The 15,615-nt window shown below is 41.5% G+C and overlaps 1 protein-coding gene across 1 annotated transcript in view; it reads right to left on the bottom strand.

Annotated features, from left to right (window-relative positions):
* LOC143001519 (metal transporter CNNM4) overlaps nt 1-15,615 on the bottom strand; it is a 38,460-nt gene that overhangs the window by 9,312 nt on the left and 13,533 nt on the right. Inside the window, exon 5 of the mRNA XM_076151158.1 lies at nt 5,183-5,279. Within this exon, the coding sequence (XP_076007273.1) occupies nt 5,183-5,279 (97 nt within the window). The remainder of the gene's footprint in view (nt 1-5,182; nt 5,280-15,615) is intronic.

Raw genomic sequence — 15,615 nt, 5'->3', positions numbered from 1 at the left:
TGTAATTGCTTATTTTATCCAGTTCTTGACTACATCTGTGTGGACCCTCTCACTGAACCAGGGTTCATTTGCTGTATGATACATCGTCCTGTTGTTTTGCGCTATGTACCTGCTTCTTCCTATGCTTTGCCTCCTATTGAACCCCCTCGGGGAGAGGATGTTGTTTTGACTCATCTTGTAGGAGAGCCCTAGGTCTGGAGCTGTTGTTGTGTGGGTCTGTAAAGCCCCTGAGACATTCCAAGTGATATTGAGCGACATAAATTTGACTTGACTTCCACCTCTGCTGATAAATACAATCCAATAGCATTTGCACTGTGACATGCTTATTTCAAAGTAACCAGGACCGCCATTCCATGTACACACACACTCAGGCAGGCACATTACCATCTTTACTGTAAAGTATTATTACCAGTGGGTGTGAGTCTTCCAGCAGGGGGCCTCAGTGAGTCATAGGAAACTGTTTTACCTGGACATGTCAACTCCATTAGCTCAAAAAGAATTAAGCTACTAGTTAATCATGGATCTCTACGACTAATTTGCGAGTTAGTAGTTAGCATGAGAATCTCTTTAGTGATGAAACAACATTTATTATTTTGATATGTAAGAGACGAAGATTTGAGATCCAGCAGAGGACTTTTTTAAAAATCATTCCTGGTCTTGTTTATCCATTCTTTAACCTCATCATAGACAGAGAGATTTTTTTCAAATCTAAGAAAGTTGTACTACAATGACACAATATCTTAAAATACTTAGGCACACATGCACAATTCAATATTTTACAGGTATGTAACTAAAGTAAACTCAAATACAAAAGAAATATAACACAACCAACTTGATTAGTGCATGTTTAACAAAAATTTCTGTGACCAATCATAACACACTATTTTGCCCAATGACAGTTTTCAGTTGAAAGTCCTGTGGCCAATCAGAGGATGAGATGAAGGGTGCCACAAAATTGACCTGTGTGCTTCTTATTGTGTGCAGACTTTGTTTCTACTTTTCACTAAAAGGTTTCGATTCGGCTCAAAGTTACCTACTCGATCTTTGGGACTCAGAGACATTTTAAGAAAGCATTGTCTTGTATCCAGAGGTTAATGTATCTGGGTGATTGACAACCCAATTCACACATAACATGATCCTCAAGCATCCCCATATTCTAAGATCTTCATTCACAGTGGTAAGAGGCAGCAAAAAAGCAGGAATTATGATTAATTTTGGATGATAGCAAAGTGCAACTTTGGGTTTCAACATCTGTTTTGATCTAGCACACTACAAGTTATCTTAAGCACTACGACCTCTAGAAAACTACAGTTAAGGCTAAATCAAAAAAAAGGGAGAAACAGGACAACTTTGATGAATAAACATTAAAGGGCATTTCACGGGGAGAAGTCCCAGGATGCACCTCGACAGACCCAGGATGACCTCGCTTTTCCCTCTGTTTACTTAACATCTGAGAGATCACGCCTAAGCACTGCAGTGAATCAGAAGGTAATCCTGTGGAGCTGTTGGGATGCATCCAGCGGAGCACCTTGTGATGTTGTCCTGGCCTCCATTTGCTTGGTGGTGTCATTTTCAGATCATTTTCAGTCTTAAGACCTGGCATGACATTTTGGCAGATATGCTCTTTCATAGTACTTTTTTTGCAAGACTACAATCAGTGCCTGGTTCACCTCTAATGCCTCACAGCCTTGTGGGCCTATCCCTATCCCTGCACCATATTAAAAAAGATTAAAGTCACATGGCTATATCTGAAATATATGGCCGTAATATTGTATTTGTGCTGTTGTTCTAAATCACTGTGTGTGTGTGTGTGTGTGTGTGTGTGTGTGTGTGTGTGTGTGTGTGTGTGTGTGTGTGAATTTTACTTCAACAATACAACACAATGTAAAATGAGTATCAATTCTGGCCACATGGGGACACTAGACAATTAGTCTGCCCTTCCTCCTCTCTTCCAAGTATTTGTTAAGAATAGATGGACTTCACCTTCACCTCACCTACTCATGTGCTGTGCAGTCCACACAACGAGACCCAACAAGGTGTAAAGATTTGACTAGTTGGACAAAGTGCTTATTTGCCAAAAGTAGCTGTCACCTTTTCACATTTTCCTCTCCTTCAAGGGTAAATCAACAATGAATCACACAGAGATGAAAACTGTTGCTGCGCTGCTGTCTGTGGGCTGAAACCTTAAGCTTCTTCACTTTTACAGGTCTTTCATGATTGTAGGAAACCCTCATGTAAACAAAGCTACTGCTGTGGGTCGTTTAGGGTTAACTTAAGTCTGGGTTTGTGATGATCATTCACCTAAAAACTGCTGTGTCATTACTGTAAATGTCTTCTGATGTTAGCTGACATGCACAGAGAGCGTTGGTAGTTTGCTGCAGCCGCAACTTTTGCTTTGTGCAATAAAACTGAAAGTGTGTAAATCATACATGAGTGATAAAAAGGCTCATCTTGCCTGAAAGTAGCTTGTGTTACACAGATACTGCAGATTTATTATTGTAAGTGAATCACTCACACACCCAGGAATATAGAACCATTGCTCCGCAGTTACGTTTGACAGCATAATAATAAATACATTTAAGCCAAATATTATGTCTTTAAGTAGAGATAGACAAAATACGGTTAAATATCAACATTGTCAAAGTTATGGAAAACATCAGGATAGTCCTTCCCTCTTACTTATTGTCAAGCTAGTGATATCTGATGGAAGAGGTTACAGCCCACAGAGAGCAATGCAGAAGCTATTTTCTGCCCCATGAGGTTCACTGTTATCCTTGAACAGATGAAACCTTCTCAAACAAGAGCCCCCACTTGAGTCTAGCCCATCCAACCACCCCTGCCCTGCCCAGCCTTGGTGTTAAAGCACCCAGACATGCCGGAGGTTACCTGACACCCGAGAGAACAGAGAAAACCTCTTAAAGGAGAGATGGCGAGGACGGGGTGCAGCCACTGAGAGAAGAAAGGGCGGGGGGGAGGTGGCGGAGAGGGAGGTGGAGGTGATCAATGAGGACAGAGGGACCAGGATCAGTCAGAGACAGACAGACATAGAGACAGACAGAGTGAGCAAGGACCTGCAAAACCATGTAAACACTCTCTATGAAGAAAGTCTCGTAACGTTTCCCTTGAGGTGATTGATCTCTGCATGCAATGTTTACATCGCCCAGTTTGCAGTAGGGTCAGATATCGTCTAATTTTTTTTTTGATTCTGCTCATCAAGTCTGGCTGATATTGAATCCCAATATGATTTAGTAGTAATGAATCTATCCACTGGATTTTTGTTACACAGTTGAAGATGTTTCATGATTCATCTGAGAGGCTTTCTCACTTTTATAGGCTGGTGTGGTATCTAAATATTTGAGGGACTTTCACCACATGGTATCATTTAAGTCACATGTCAGGTCAGGTCTGAGTAACCAGTGTCACGTGATCTTCCCAAGACTTTTTACATCAAAGAGTTATCATGTTGGATGTGTTTGTTTATTTATATATAGATATAAATATACGTAGATGACAGATTTGGGAGATCAATTTGAGATCAATTAAGCAGTATTTATCTTTACTTCTAGAAGCATGCCTGCTCCTATACACATGGGTAATATCACTAACTAGGGTACAGCTGATTCGTTTTAATTTAAATCTTTGACTTTTGTATGTGTTGCAAGTGCTGCAAGCGACCTTGCATAGCATAACCATCAGATATGGTTGCCAGTGTTCCCTTAAAAACACGGCAATTTCCTTACAAAATGACCTGTTCTCATCAATTTAGAATAACTTTGAACAAATCAGTATTGATACCCAACCCTGTTCGATCGTTTCCGTTACTGAGCTGTGTGTAAGTGTGTAAGTGTGAGTGTTTGATCACTGTTGCCGGTGAGAAAGGAGGGTCTGAAAATGAAAAACAAAATATTAGAGGCTTCACACATCTTTCTGTCTCCTCCTGAAAGAGGGAGTGAGGCGCTCATGAGTGGAAGGAGAGAAAAGCGAGAAAGCTATTTGAAGTGACAGAGAGAAACTGAGTAATAGACACAGAGAAAAAGGACACCACAGGGATGTGCTGACACCTACATGCATACACACCAAACATAAATGTGAACGTATCTGAGAGGGAGGAAAGGGGTAAATGTGACTTTTTGTACTGAGAGGAGAGGTATAGAGAGGTAAATATAGGTGGCAGGCAGTGGCTCAGTGGGTAGAGCTTCCGCCTGGGAACCGGTGGGTTGCCGGTTCGAGCCCCTGCCGAGGTGCCCCTGAGCAAGGCACTGAACCCTCAATTGCTCCCCCCTCTGCGAAGGGTGGTAATGTAATGTAAGTCGCTTTGGATAAAAGCGTCTGCCAAATGATGGTAATGTAATGTAATGTAAAGAGAGCATTTAAATGCTAACACTGAACCCTCAATTGCTCCCCCCTCTGCGAAGGGTGGTAATGTAATGTAAGTCGCTTTGGATAAAAGCGTCTGCCAAATGATCGTAATGTAATGTAATGTAAAGAGAGCATTTAAATGCTAACTTAAATAAAACTCTATAATTCCCTTGTGTATGTTGAGATAATCACTATAAGCTTCCCTTCATCCTGTCCTGACAGTGAAAGGTTACGTTTTTAAAACAACCACACTAAACTCCACAGGCCTCATTTCAAAGATGCTTTCCAAAATCAAGCTGATTTGAGGCTCACTGATACGTTCGACTTCACCCACCCGACCCAAAAAACCCCTACCCATAATCTCATTGAACTCCATCACATGACTACACACACCTCACATGAGTGGTGTTGGTCTTATCATATTTCTGATGGAACTCTTTCAGTCTAATAGCAAAGCTAAAATACCCTTTGGTATAGAGGCAAAGAATTTGCATACCTGATATGATGATACTGTAGGCATAGTGGGACACTTAAGCCCAGGAGAGTGTGTAGTGCCCTTTGTGAATCAAGCCCAAAACATTGATGCACTTGAGGCCATGGCATTTCTGGTATTTTATATACTTTGTATTTCTGTGTACTTCTCTGACTGCACCAGAGGTGAGCCTTGCTTCATTCTGCCAGTAGATGGCAGTAGAAACATAACTAATGGAAATACTACACTGCAACTACGGAGCAAGTTACAACATAGTGGATGTCATTTACAAAACAAATAGAACTAAGAGATGGGAGGAGGGATACACTCCTGCACAAGTAATGAACTCACCGAGTGTTGGTGCACTGAGGGCCATGACACCGTAGAAGGAAAAGGGTCCCGTCTCAAACTTCATGTTCTCGTTGCCGGCCTCCACCTCCACTCGGCCCTGACACAAAACAAGACAAACATGGTTTAGTATGACGCAGCAAGATGGCAACACATGACCGTTATTAAACAAGGCCAAAGACTTGAAGAGACAACAATAACAGCACAGAACCCACAAGACTGACTTCATACTGGAATGGGAATGATAATGCGTAGTAGCCAAGCGCCATGACAATATTTACATGAAAAGCCTGAGATATTACGTGACACTGAACACATCCACTTAAAGTCACGTGGGGGAATGTTAGACAGGTTAGCAGCTCCCTGAGGCAGGGTGGGGCAGGTTTACACACTGAATAGCTCTGGAAAAGTTCTGGAAGATCACATTCTCACTAACACTAACACTAACTTACCTAATTTTTACCGGTAAACAAAGTAAAGGCATTTTGACACGAAGCCTCATGTTTTTCACCCCCAAAAAACTTAACTTAATTAACACATATTTTGCATTGTACTTAATTGTACTTCGATTTCATTTTTATTTGTTTAATTCAATTTATTTTCATTGTCAGTACAACAAACTGGAAGTTTGAGCTCATCCTCTGCATTGCCCTTCTGAGTCATCAGACTCAGACTCATTCATCCCAGGCGGATATTGGTCATGTTGCTTTGTATCAGAAAACAAGTACAGGATAAATGGATTATTACTGGCAGAGAATGAGCTGCTCACACCTGTTATCTCAGGTTATGGGACGATCAAGAGAAGGACTGTGTCACATTTTCCTTGTAAACCTGTAAGTTATAAGATTCTAAGGCTCTGTGACAATGTCGGCCCACACCTGTGCAAAGTGAATTACTGCAACGCCTACTGGGTGAGCTGCCTTGAAATTTGGTAGACGTTTGTGGTCCTAAGAGGGTGAATCCTGATATTCGGTGATCCACTTGGTTTCATGTAGCACAACCCCCAGCCAACTGTCTCTGTACAGTCATGAATGGAAATAAGAGGAAACTCGGTTGCTGGGCATCACATGGGCTTATTTATTACTTTATTGGTTGTCATGAGCATTACCGCCTTAGGGGGCACTATAGACCTTTAATGTTCTTTTGACAAGTAACATAACATACAGTTTCCAACCGGCAGATGCATAAATCTAATGATTGCAGACTGCTGATGGGATTTAATGGAAAGAAGAGAGCAATGAGAATAAATGGTGTATAAGGCAGAGATGGAACAGAATGGATGGATATAAAGTTTGTTAGATGGGAGGATGAGAAGAGATACAGGGCTTTAAGGAGGCCTCCATGTTGGTATAGAGTGTTGGCCCAGCCTGGCTTGCGGAATGTGTGAACTGCAGCAACACTGCACAGTTAATCCACAATGTCATCCCTCCTTCCCTCCCCCTCTCCCAACCACATCTCAGTGACAGCAGAACAGGTGTTCAACTAAACTGAGAAAGGGGAAAGGGAGAATAGGACTGCGTAGGGATCCATGTCATGTCATCTGTTTTATTGTACTGTTAATTAAGCTGAAGCATTAACATGAGGAAGTGATGCTTCTAATGCAGTCAAAAATGCAGAATGGACCTTTAAAGATGTTGCGTCTGTTTTGTCATTTGTAGAAGCTATGAACAATTCCAAGCCTGTCGTCAAACAAATGATACTTTTGAGGCTGGAGAACTAAAACAATCAGTCTCTCTTTAAGACCAAATAGAGGAGTCCAAGCTATTACATACACAAATTAGGAGTCACTCAGCGAGCACATAAACATCATACCTCCGCAAAGCTGAGTAGTCCTCATCATGCTCATGTCCAACCTGCCCACCAAGTTTCACTGAAATCCATCAACAACCTTTTGAGACATTCTAAAGTCACACAGACAGACAAACACGACCGAAAACATAACCTCTTTGACGGAGGTAATGATCTGATAAAAGCATCCCATGTGCTATTTAAAGTGAGTGCCTATTTACAAACCCCGTTTGGATATTATAAGAGAGGAAGGGAGACGGGGGTGTAGGGCATGTCTGTTGCTGTAGTTACCGTGTAGACTGCTCCCACAGTCAGAGTCAGAGTGTTGTTGATTCAATTAAATGTTCTTTCTAATCAGTTAGCATTAAACGATATCTCTTTATCCATTTTGTGTACAAACTAAAAACTAGACAGTTTTATTTTTATGCAACGAAACCAAAATCAATCAATCAATTTAACTCAAAAAGCTATTCAAAGACATTTCATGATAACAATGATCATTAACTGTGCTATATTATACCAATAGCGATTCTACCATTTCATCCACTCTCTCTCTGAATATACATACATACAATATACAGGGGACAAAACTTTTAAGCACATCAAGTCCAATACAGCACCAGTACATAGTACAGACTCCAGAAGAGTTCTATCAAAACCTCTCTGACAGCTTTACGGGGTTGGATTTATTGCAGGTCTGCTGTAATCAGTGTAGGGGAAACAAACAGGGCTAAAAGGGTAAAAATGGCCCTGTAGACATTTTGCCCCTAAAAATAAGGATGCAACAAAAAGGCCCAACTGACTGTAAAGTAAGAAATCATTACGAACAACATAATTCTAATTAATGTGAACAAATATACAGTTGGTTATTTGTAAATCATACAGTATGGTGATGGTATGTTTATCATGTATCGTTCCGATCCGTTAACAGTGCCGTTCAAATTGGTCCAGTAAAGGCAAAAATTGTCCCTTTAAAAATAGATGATGTGCTCCCTTGACTGGAACGCATTGTTCAAGACTCGTAGCGTCAGTGCATGTGTGCATCAGCAGCTCAACTCCTGTCTATGTCACATGGATATGCACAAACAAAATACCTTGGTTGGTGTGCGCGCGCACACACACACACACACACATACACACAAACAAACGTACACACACGGTCATTGCCTTGAGTGCACAACTCCAGCCATGGTGCTTGATTTAGTGAGCGGCATGGGAGTGGGAGGACAGGACCCAGAGGGGGGTGAAGGACAGGAGTGGAGGGTTTAAAGCTCATCGTCATCGGTGTTCAGGCCAAACCTGTTTACCGAGCTCTGCACTGACAATACTGCCCGCCCTCAGTACAGGTCCACCAGTATCTTTCACCATCATTGGCACAATATTATGGGTGTGCAGAGAGGTGTCATCAACCTCTGATGTGACATAAGTTCTGCCTTTAATTGTATTTGTGTCTGATGAGCAACATGATTGGCATGCAGCATGCAGCAAGCAGCATTTGCGGCCAAAGATAGACGACACATTGCATAATGGTAGTATGAGGAGAGTCCAACAGGTGAAGAGATGAGGCTTTCTCCGACTAGAACGTGTGCACACCTAAATACATCCATACACATTTGCATTGCCGAGGTCTCTGTGGTTGTTATCCTCTGATTGAGTCACAATGAACTGAACTGAACTGAAGAAGCTTTTCGGAGGAACAGTAAAACATCTCCCAGCGAATTCAGTCATGTGATCGTTACTGAGCCACTAACAGGTTGGCCACCTGACTGAGAGGAGCCTTTACAAATTCTATCCTTATCAACAGCTTGTTCACCTTTATTCCTTTCGTTGCACAGACAATATTTTACATGTAAATGACTCATGTGAGAGCCACGTATCAGCTATCCATAATGCCACACAGGGAAATATTATACTCCAATTAAAATGTCTAATCTTACTTTTCTTTGTACTGTGATACTTTCCATCTCTGCACATACTTTGACACCAGGAAGACAACATCTCTCTGCTTTACCCAAGACTGTGCTTCAGCTTGACTTCAACAGGTGTGTGTGTGTGTGTGTGTGTGTGTGTGTGTGTGTGTGTGTGTGTGTGTGTGTGGATCTTTGTGTTTTTGCTAAGAAATGGCATGACATGTGGGTGGGACTTGGCCAAAGTTCACGCAGGTCCATGATGACTCATCAGCAATGTGATCGAGAACTGTGTGTCCCAACTGCAGTCAAGTAAAATCATCTCACTGACGCACCGTACACCAGACCCGACCGCTTTCTAATACACAGCAACTCTATGTGACACTGGTGAGATGGTAGAAATCAAACTATGGCTACTGTTGAGAGGTTCCAGGTCAGTGAACCGTGACAACAGAATAATGAGCGAGGGAGTCAGACATACTTTATAGGCCAATGGAATTAATATGTTTTCGTCATAAACTGAATACACACATGTTGCTGCCTCAACATCTAATGAGGAAGCACATGCGGTGAGGAAATACATGCAGAGAACAATTGGGAAACGATGGAATTACATGCCTGAGAAAGGAGACTTACAAACACATAATCTAGATCTGAGCACAATCACACTTGTATAGTGGTGGTTTATACAACTGAGACAGTCAAGCCACAGAAATTGTTCGGTAAAGTTTGAAACGATCTCTGTAGTATTGGTAGTTGGTTGCTTTTTGTCTTTTTCCCCTTAACTCTGTAATTTCTGGAATGTTCTGCAGCACTGTCCATCACTGCAGGTACCATTTCACTAGATGGAAATTACATTTAAATTGATGTCGCTTACTGCGTCTGGCTTAAAAAAACTATTACAGAATAAAAAATAAAACACACACACACACACACACACACACACACACACACACACACACACACACACACACACACACACACACACACACACACACACACACTTTAAGGATGAAGAAAGTATTGAATCATTGCCTGCTCAAGGTGCAGGCAAAGGTCAATCTGTGTGTTATAATGCTGTAACTGACTGGAAAATCCAGTCCAGAGGCAACGTGAGTCAACATCTCCTGGGGTGTGTGTGTGAGTGTGTGTGGTTTTGTTTAACCATGGCAGGTCAGAGGAATCACTGTCACAGTTTTGTTAATAACATGTAACCCTTACAGTACTTTACCAAACTACCTTCTACTCTACTACATTTAGCTGAGGAATATTTAGTGTTATTTTGCAGATTTAGATTTTGTACTATACTGAGATAATTTATAAAATAGTTTTCATTGTTGTACTGCATCCGTGATTTAAGTAAAGAATGTGAGTACTTCTGAGTTATTGGTTGATGTTTCCAGTAACACCGACTCATTTGGGCAATGCTGCACACACACACACACACACACACACACACACACACACACACACACACACACACACACACACACACACACACACACACACACACACACACACACACACACACACACACACACACACACACACACACACACACACACACACACACACACACACACACACACACACACACACACACACACACACACACACACACAAGCCTGTAATATTGTGTGTCAGAATAATCTACAACATATTGCAGGGGGTAGATAATGTGTGTTTATGTCACTTCAGCAGTATCAGTGCTGTGATGTTCCTACCAGCTCCAAGCAATCACACACAAACACAAGTGCTTCCTTTTTGGTTCAACTGCACATGTGAACTATACATGGAATCCTCTCTGTGTGTGTGTGTGTGTGTGTGTGTGTGTGTGTGTGTGTGTGTGTGTGTGTGTGTGTGTGTGTGTGTGTGTGTGTGTGTTTGTGTGTGTGTTTGTGTGTGTGTGTGTGTGTGTGTGTGTGTGTGTGTGGGGTCTTCTTTGGTCTGTGAGAATCACGGAGCATCTTTATAGAATCATGAATCACGCTGGTCATAAACAAACAGTCTGCCCCCCCACGCACGCACGCACACACAGACACAGACACAGACACAGACACACACACACACACACACACACACACACACACACATACACACACACACACAACTGCAAGCATACACAAGCAATATAAAAGGAGTGGAACAAGGCCAGTGAGTTATCTGTATGATGGGATTAGATCTCTTGAGCCTACCAGACTCCCACAAACAAAGTGAAATGCACGCACACATATGCGCGCACACACACACACACTTAAAAGTTTCAATGACCTCTGTTGCTTCCAAATGCAAGGAGATTTAATGTTATTAATTTTCTTAGCATTTTCAGTAATGTATGAAGCAAAGATTGAAAGTACATGTGTGCTGCTACTCCAGTACTGTTGTTCATCACTGTGAGAGACTGTTACTTTACATATTTTGTACTTTTCATCCATCATACCTCAGAGGCAAATATTGGACTTTTTAGTACACTGCATTGATCTGGTGACACAGTTAGTAATCACTTTGCAGATCTAGATATGATAAGATCATAAAACATGTTGCCAAGCTAAAATGTTGTGCTTCTAAATGTCTAATATGACATAATGGGATTTAGACATTGTCAAGAATGTATAACAAGTAAGATGAGCCTAATTCGGGGATTTTGCATGATATTTATTCCTCTTTAAATTCCTCCAATTTAGAAACTTGAGCAAACCTCAGAGGATTTTTACCAGCTACAACTGTATCGCGTGTACAAAGTGTGCACAAAACCACCAGTGTGGAAAATTCCCACTCCGACCACAGCTGGTTTCACTGACTACAGCACGTCTATCCTAAATGCCATGCCATCTAAAAAGGTCTCATTGGATTATCCCACATGTGGGGTCTTACTGACATGCTCCATATCCGTCCACCCACTGGGAAGATCCCACCAAGGTGAGCAGCGGGGAGAAAGTAATAATGATCTCTGGATTACCGTCTCTGCCTAATGACTGTTTGCGGGCATATTGGCGTAAGCGATGTTTGAGACACAAATGTGTGTGAACGAGTGTGAGATAAGACAATGCGCATAACTTCCCAGCCTCTTGGATTTCAGCACACGTGCATATGTACATGGGGTGGATACAGTGGGCGTGCCAAAGGCTATGTGTACTCCTAACATTTGTAGCTTTAAAACGCGGAATCAGCAATGTTCAACTTCTTCTTTGCAAGAACTGCTTCACGATACGCTTACCAGTGGTTTTCTGGTGGAAAAGCTTTTATTGTGAATTGCCCAAAGCAAGGGCAGCTTTGGTCACAGTTGTGGTTAGCTACCTGCTACCTGCTACATCCTCACCTGAAAAACGGTTCAGAAACAGTGATCATCGTTTCTTTCTCATCAAGGTTAACAACACTGCACCTATTGTGTTGTGTTGTAAACTAATCAAGCTGTACTCGCATCACAGGCTCCAGTCAGGCTTGCTAAAAAGCATAGCAGGGCACAAATATTTCCACTAATCAGAACTCCAACGCTTATTTTATTCAAAGGCTGCATGAATACAACATTCACGCTACTGTACTGTAGCTCTCTAAACAGGGACGACCTGCGCGGCTCTGTGTTTTGGCACAGAATGCTTCAATCTCCTACGCTAACTGAACTCCCACCACAAGCTCTGCACTTTGTTCATATTTTCAAAAACATTGCTACAGCATTTAGGGAGTCTTCAGCTCTTAAAAGCAGCAGTACTGATACATCGGTGAGTACTTGTTTGTTGCTGATCGCTGCATTCCTTTTACATTTGACCAACATTGACCTTCAAGCCGTTTTATGCAAGAGGGTAAAACAATGATGCAACCTAGATACATGTCAGGTTAAAAATGAGCTAAAAGTACTTTACATTGTTACTACTCAGCAGTGTATCAGTATGAAAGTGTAAAACAAAATATATAAAGCAAACCCCCAAATTATGGATGATGTGGTTGTAGTTACACACACATGCCACTAGATGATACTACAAAAATATTTCAAAGCAGCCTCCTGTATTTACTCTGGTTCCTTTTTATACTTCCCCAGGTAGCATTTTACACTACAAGCTGTTGTACTATTCCTCTTTTAAAAGCGGAAACCTTCTCTATACTTCCCTAAAATTTTCGCTGACGCTGTTTACACACGAGCATGATATGTGATGTTACAGATCAATGGGACCCCATAGTGACCTAGTAGTGCAGCCAGCCTAGCCATACTGGTTGCTTGGTTTGTAATCGTGTACTCATACATTGCTGAAGTTTCCGTGATAAGTAAGAAGATGGTTTGTTTAATTTGTTTTATTTTTTGTAGTTGGTTCAGTTTATTTTTGTGGATAGCAATACATGTAGTGACTGAGCGTGTGTTGTGTGTGTGTGATATCTAGACACACACACACACACACACACACACACACACACACACACACACACACACACACACACACACACACACACACACACACACACACACACACACACACACACACACGGCTCACATTTAGTAATCACAGAAATAAGGAGCTTTACATTTTCGACTTCAACATTTCTTTAGTTGGCATCCTTTTCTTAGCTTGCGTTACTATCTGTGTGTATCTTTGAGTGCCTTGATTGCGAAAGGTTTTGTAAACCTTCTTTTGGCAAACTGAGATTCAAATAAAGATAATGTAAGTAAATAAGTGGTTAGGCTGACATCATGGCTATTTTCCCTGTGATTCATATGACAGCGTGCTCCTGTGTATGTGTGTGTGAAAGGAGTGTGAATGTGTGGATTTAACGTCCTCCACCAAATATGGCTCCTTAAAACCTCAAGGTGGTCAGCTAAGCTCCTTGTGGAAACGATTGACTTTAGCCCACACTTAGCAGACTGACTTCCAAGCTGTTGTTTTTATGACTCACGCACAGACTTAATAATTTCACCTTATCTTGCTCACAGTCATAATCTCCCTTTACAGCATCTCCAACAAAGAAGGGGACATTGTCTCTGTAGTGTGCTCAGAGTGAGTGGTATATCTGTATGATCGGTATGATAATGTGAACAGAAATGTAGGGTTGGTTAACAATCAGACAGCATAAGTCAAACATCTCCCAAACAAGATGAGACACAAGAACATCAAGTTTTGCCTGTTAAATGAACCAAACAGACTCTACAGTGGCGTCAACACTACATTTGGATTTAAACTGGACGGACAAACCAATAGTTGTCCTGGGAATAACAGGATAACCCAAATTACAACACTATTAAATACTTGGTCCACTAACAACACTGTCACTACTCACTGTAAGAGAATCATCTGTGACACATCCTGTTATCAATAGAACTCAAGAGGAAAACACGTTGAAGAAAAGCCAGGAGTCACACACTGCATCTATTCACTGCACTACAAAGAGCTTTCAGCCTTTTTAGCACACGCGCCAACATCAACACTTGTCATCACTTCAATGTAGCAGCACAGCAACCACAGCAGTTCAGGAAATTAAGGAAGTTCCACTGAGCCATATGGGTTCGTAGCACACAGCCTTTGGGTAGGAAAATCAGGTTTGTTCGCTGCGATTTCCATGTCAAAGAAGGAAGGAAGAAGACACTGAAATGCTTGGTGCATCATGACATTCTCCAGGGGACTCAGTCGTCCCTTTCTGATACCATTGGCACCACAGCCTCTCGACTGGGCTATGCATGTGCTGCAGGGTCTATTTTTTTAGATTCCTCATGAAAAAGTAAAAAAGATTTTACTCATTCAACTCTATGGGAAGTAGAACGACTGAAACAGAAGAAAAGGAAATACAAAAGCAGAAACAAGTAATTGTCTCCTCTGAATCAATGTAAATAGTGACTGCAGTTGTCAGACATATATAAATGTATGTTTCACTCAAAAAATGGGGCGATGGAAAAGTGGAAACCAGCTGTTTTGCTGTGAGTCGAGGACACAAACATACAGCACAATGAAAACACAGACACAGTTTGAATTATCAACTGTTTTGGGAGCCCTGTGGTGTGCACAGCGCCCACTGCCATCTGTCACAGGCTCAGAGTCGCGTTCCACTATTAGACACAGAGCTCAGTGTCCACTAAGCTGCACACACACACTCCTGAGGGGATGGAATATCGCAAAATCAAAGTGCGACTTCTCTGTGAGGAGACAGGTAGACGAACAGGAGGAGGAGGTGGAGGCAAAGGAGGTAAAGGTCAAAGAAAAGAAAACAGAGTGATTTGCTCTCGGAGGAATCAATGTGAATATGACATCACAGCTATATTTACAACACGTGTATTGACTCCCAATGTTATTGCTTTTCTCTTTTCAGCCAGTTTGTGATTTTTTAATAACCTCTTTATGTTTGGCCTACATCAGATACCTTTGTAAACCGTTTACACCTCGGACAACCCACATGTGGGTTTAGAAACAAGTTAGCAGAATACAACAATTTAAGATCTGAATCGTCTTCAAAAGGTACACAACAAATTCATGATAATTTACAATGAAGAATATGGCTATTACTGTTCACAAGTTCACAATAAATAGAAAAAACAATAGGAACAATAGATGCATACACACACAAACAAACAAACACACAAACACAGACACACACAAAAGGTTAAACTACTCATTGTGCTTGCCACCCAAATCATATTCTTGATATGCAATTCTCACCAATTTTTCTGTCGTTTATTTGATCAGCATCACTTTACAAATTATTGGACCGAATCTTCTGTTTTTTAAAAATAGATTGTTTTGGCAGGTGCAACAGCAGTGTAAG

Source organism: Genypterus blacodes, unplaced genomic scaffold, assembly GCF_046128005.1.
Source record: "Genypterus blacodes isolate CSIRO-AG114 ecotype Tasmania unplaced genomic scaffold, CSIRO-AGI_Gbla_v1 ptg000053l_1, whole genome shotgun sequence".
Classification (NCBI taxonomy): Eukaryota; Metazoa; Chordata; class Actinopteri; order Ophidiiformes; family Ophidiidae; genus Genypterus; species Genypterus blacodes.
Note: the sequence above shows the minus strand (reverse complement) of the source record. Positions and strands in the feature narration are given on the sequence as shown.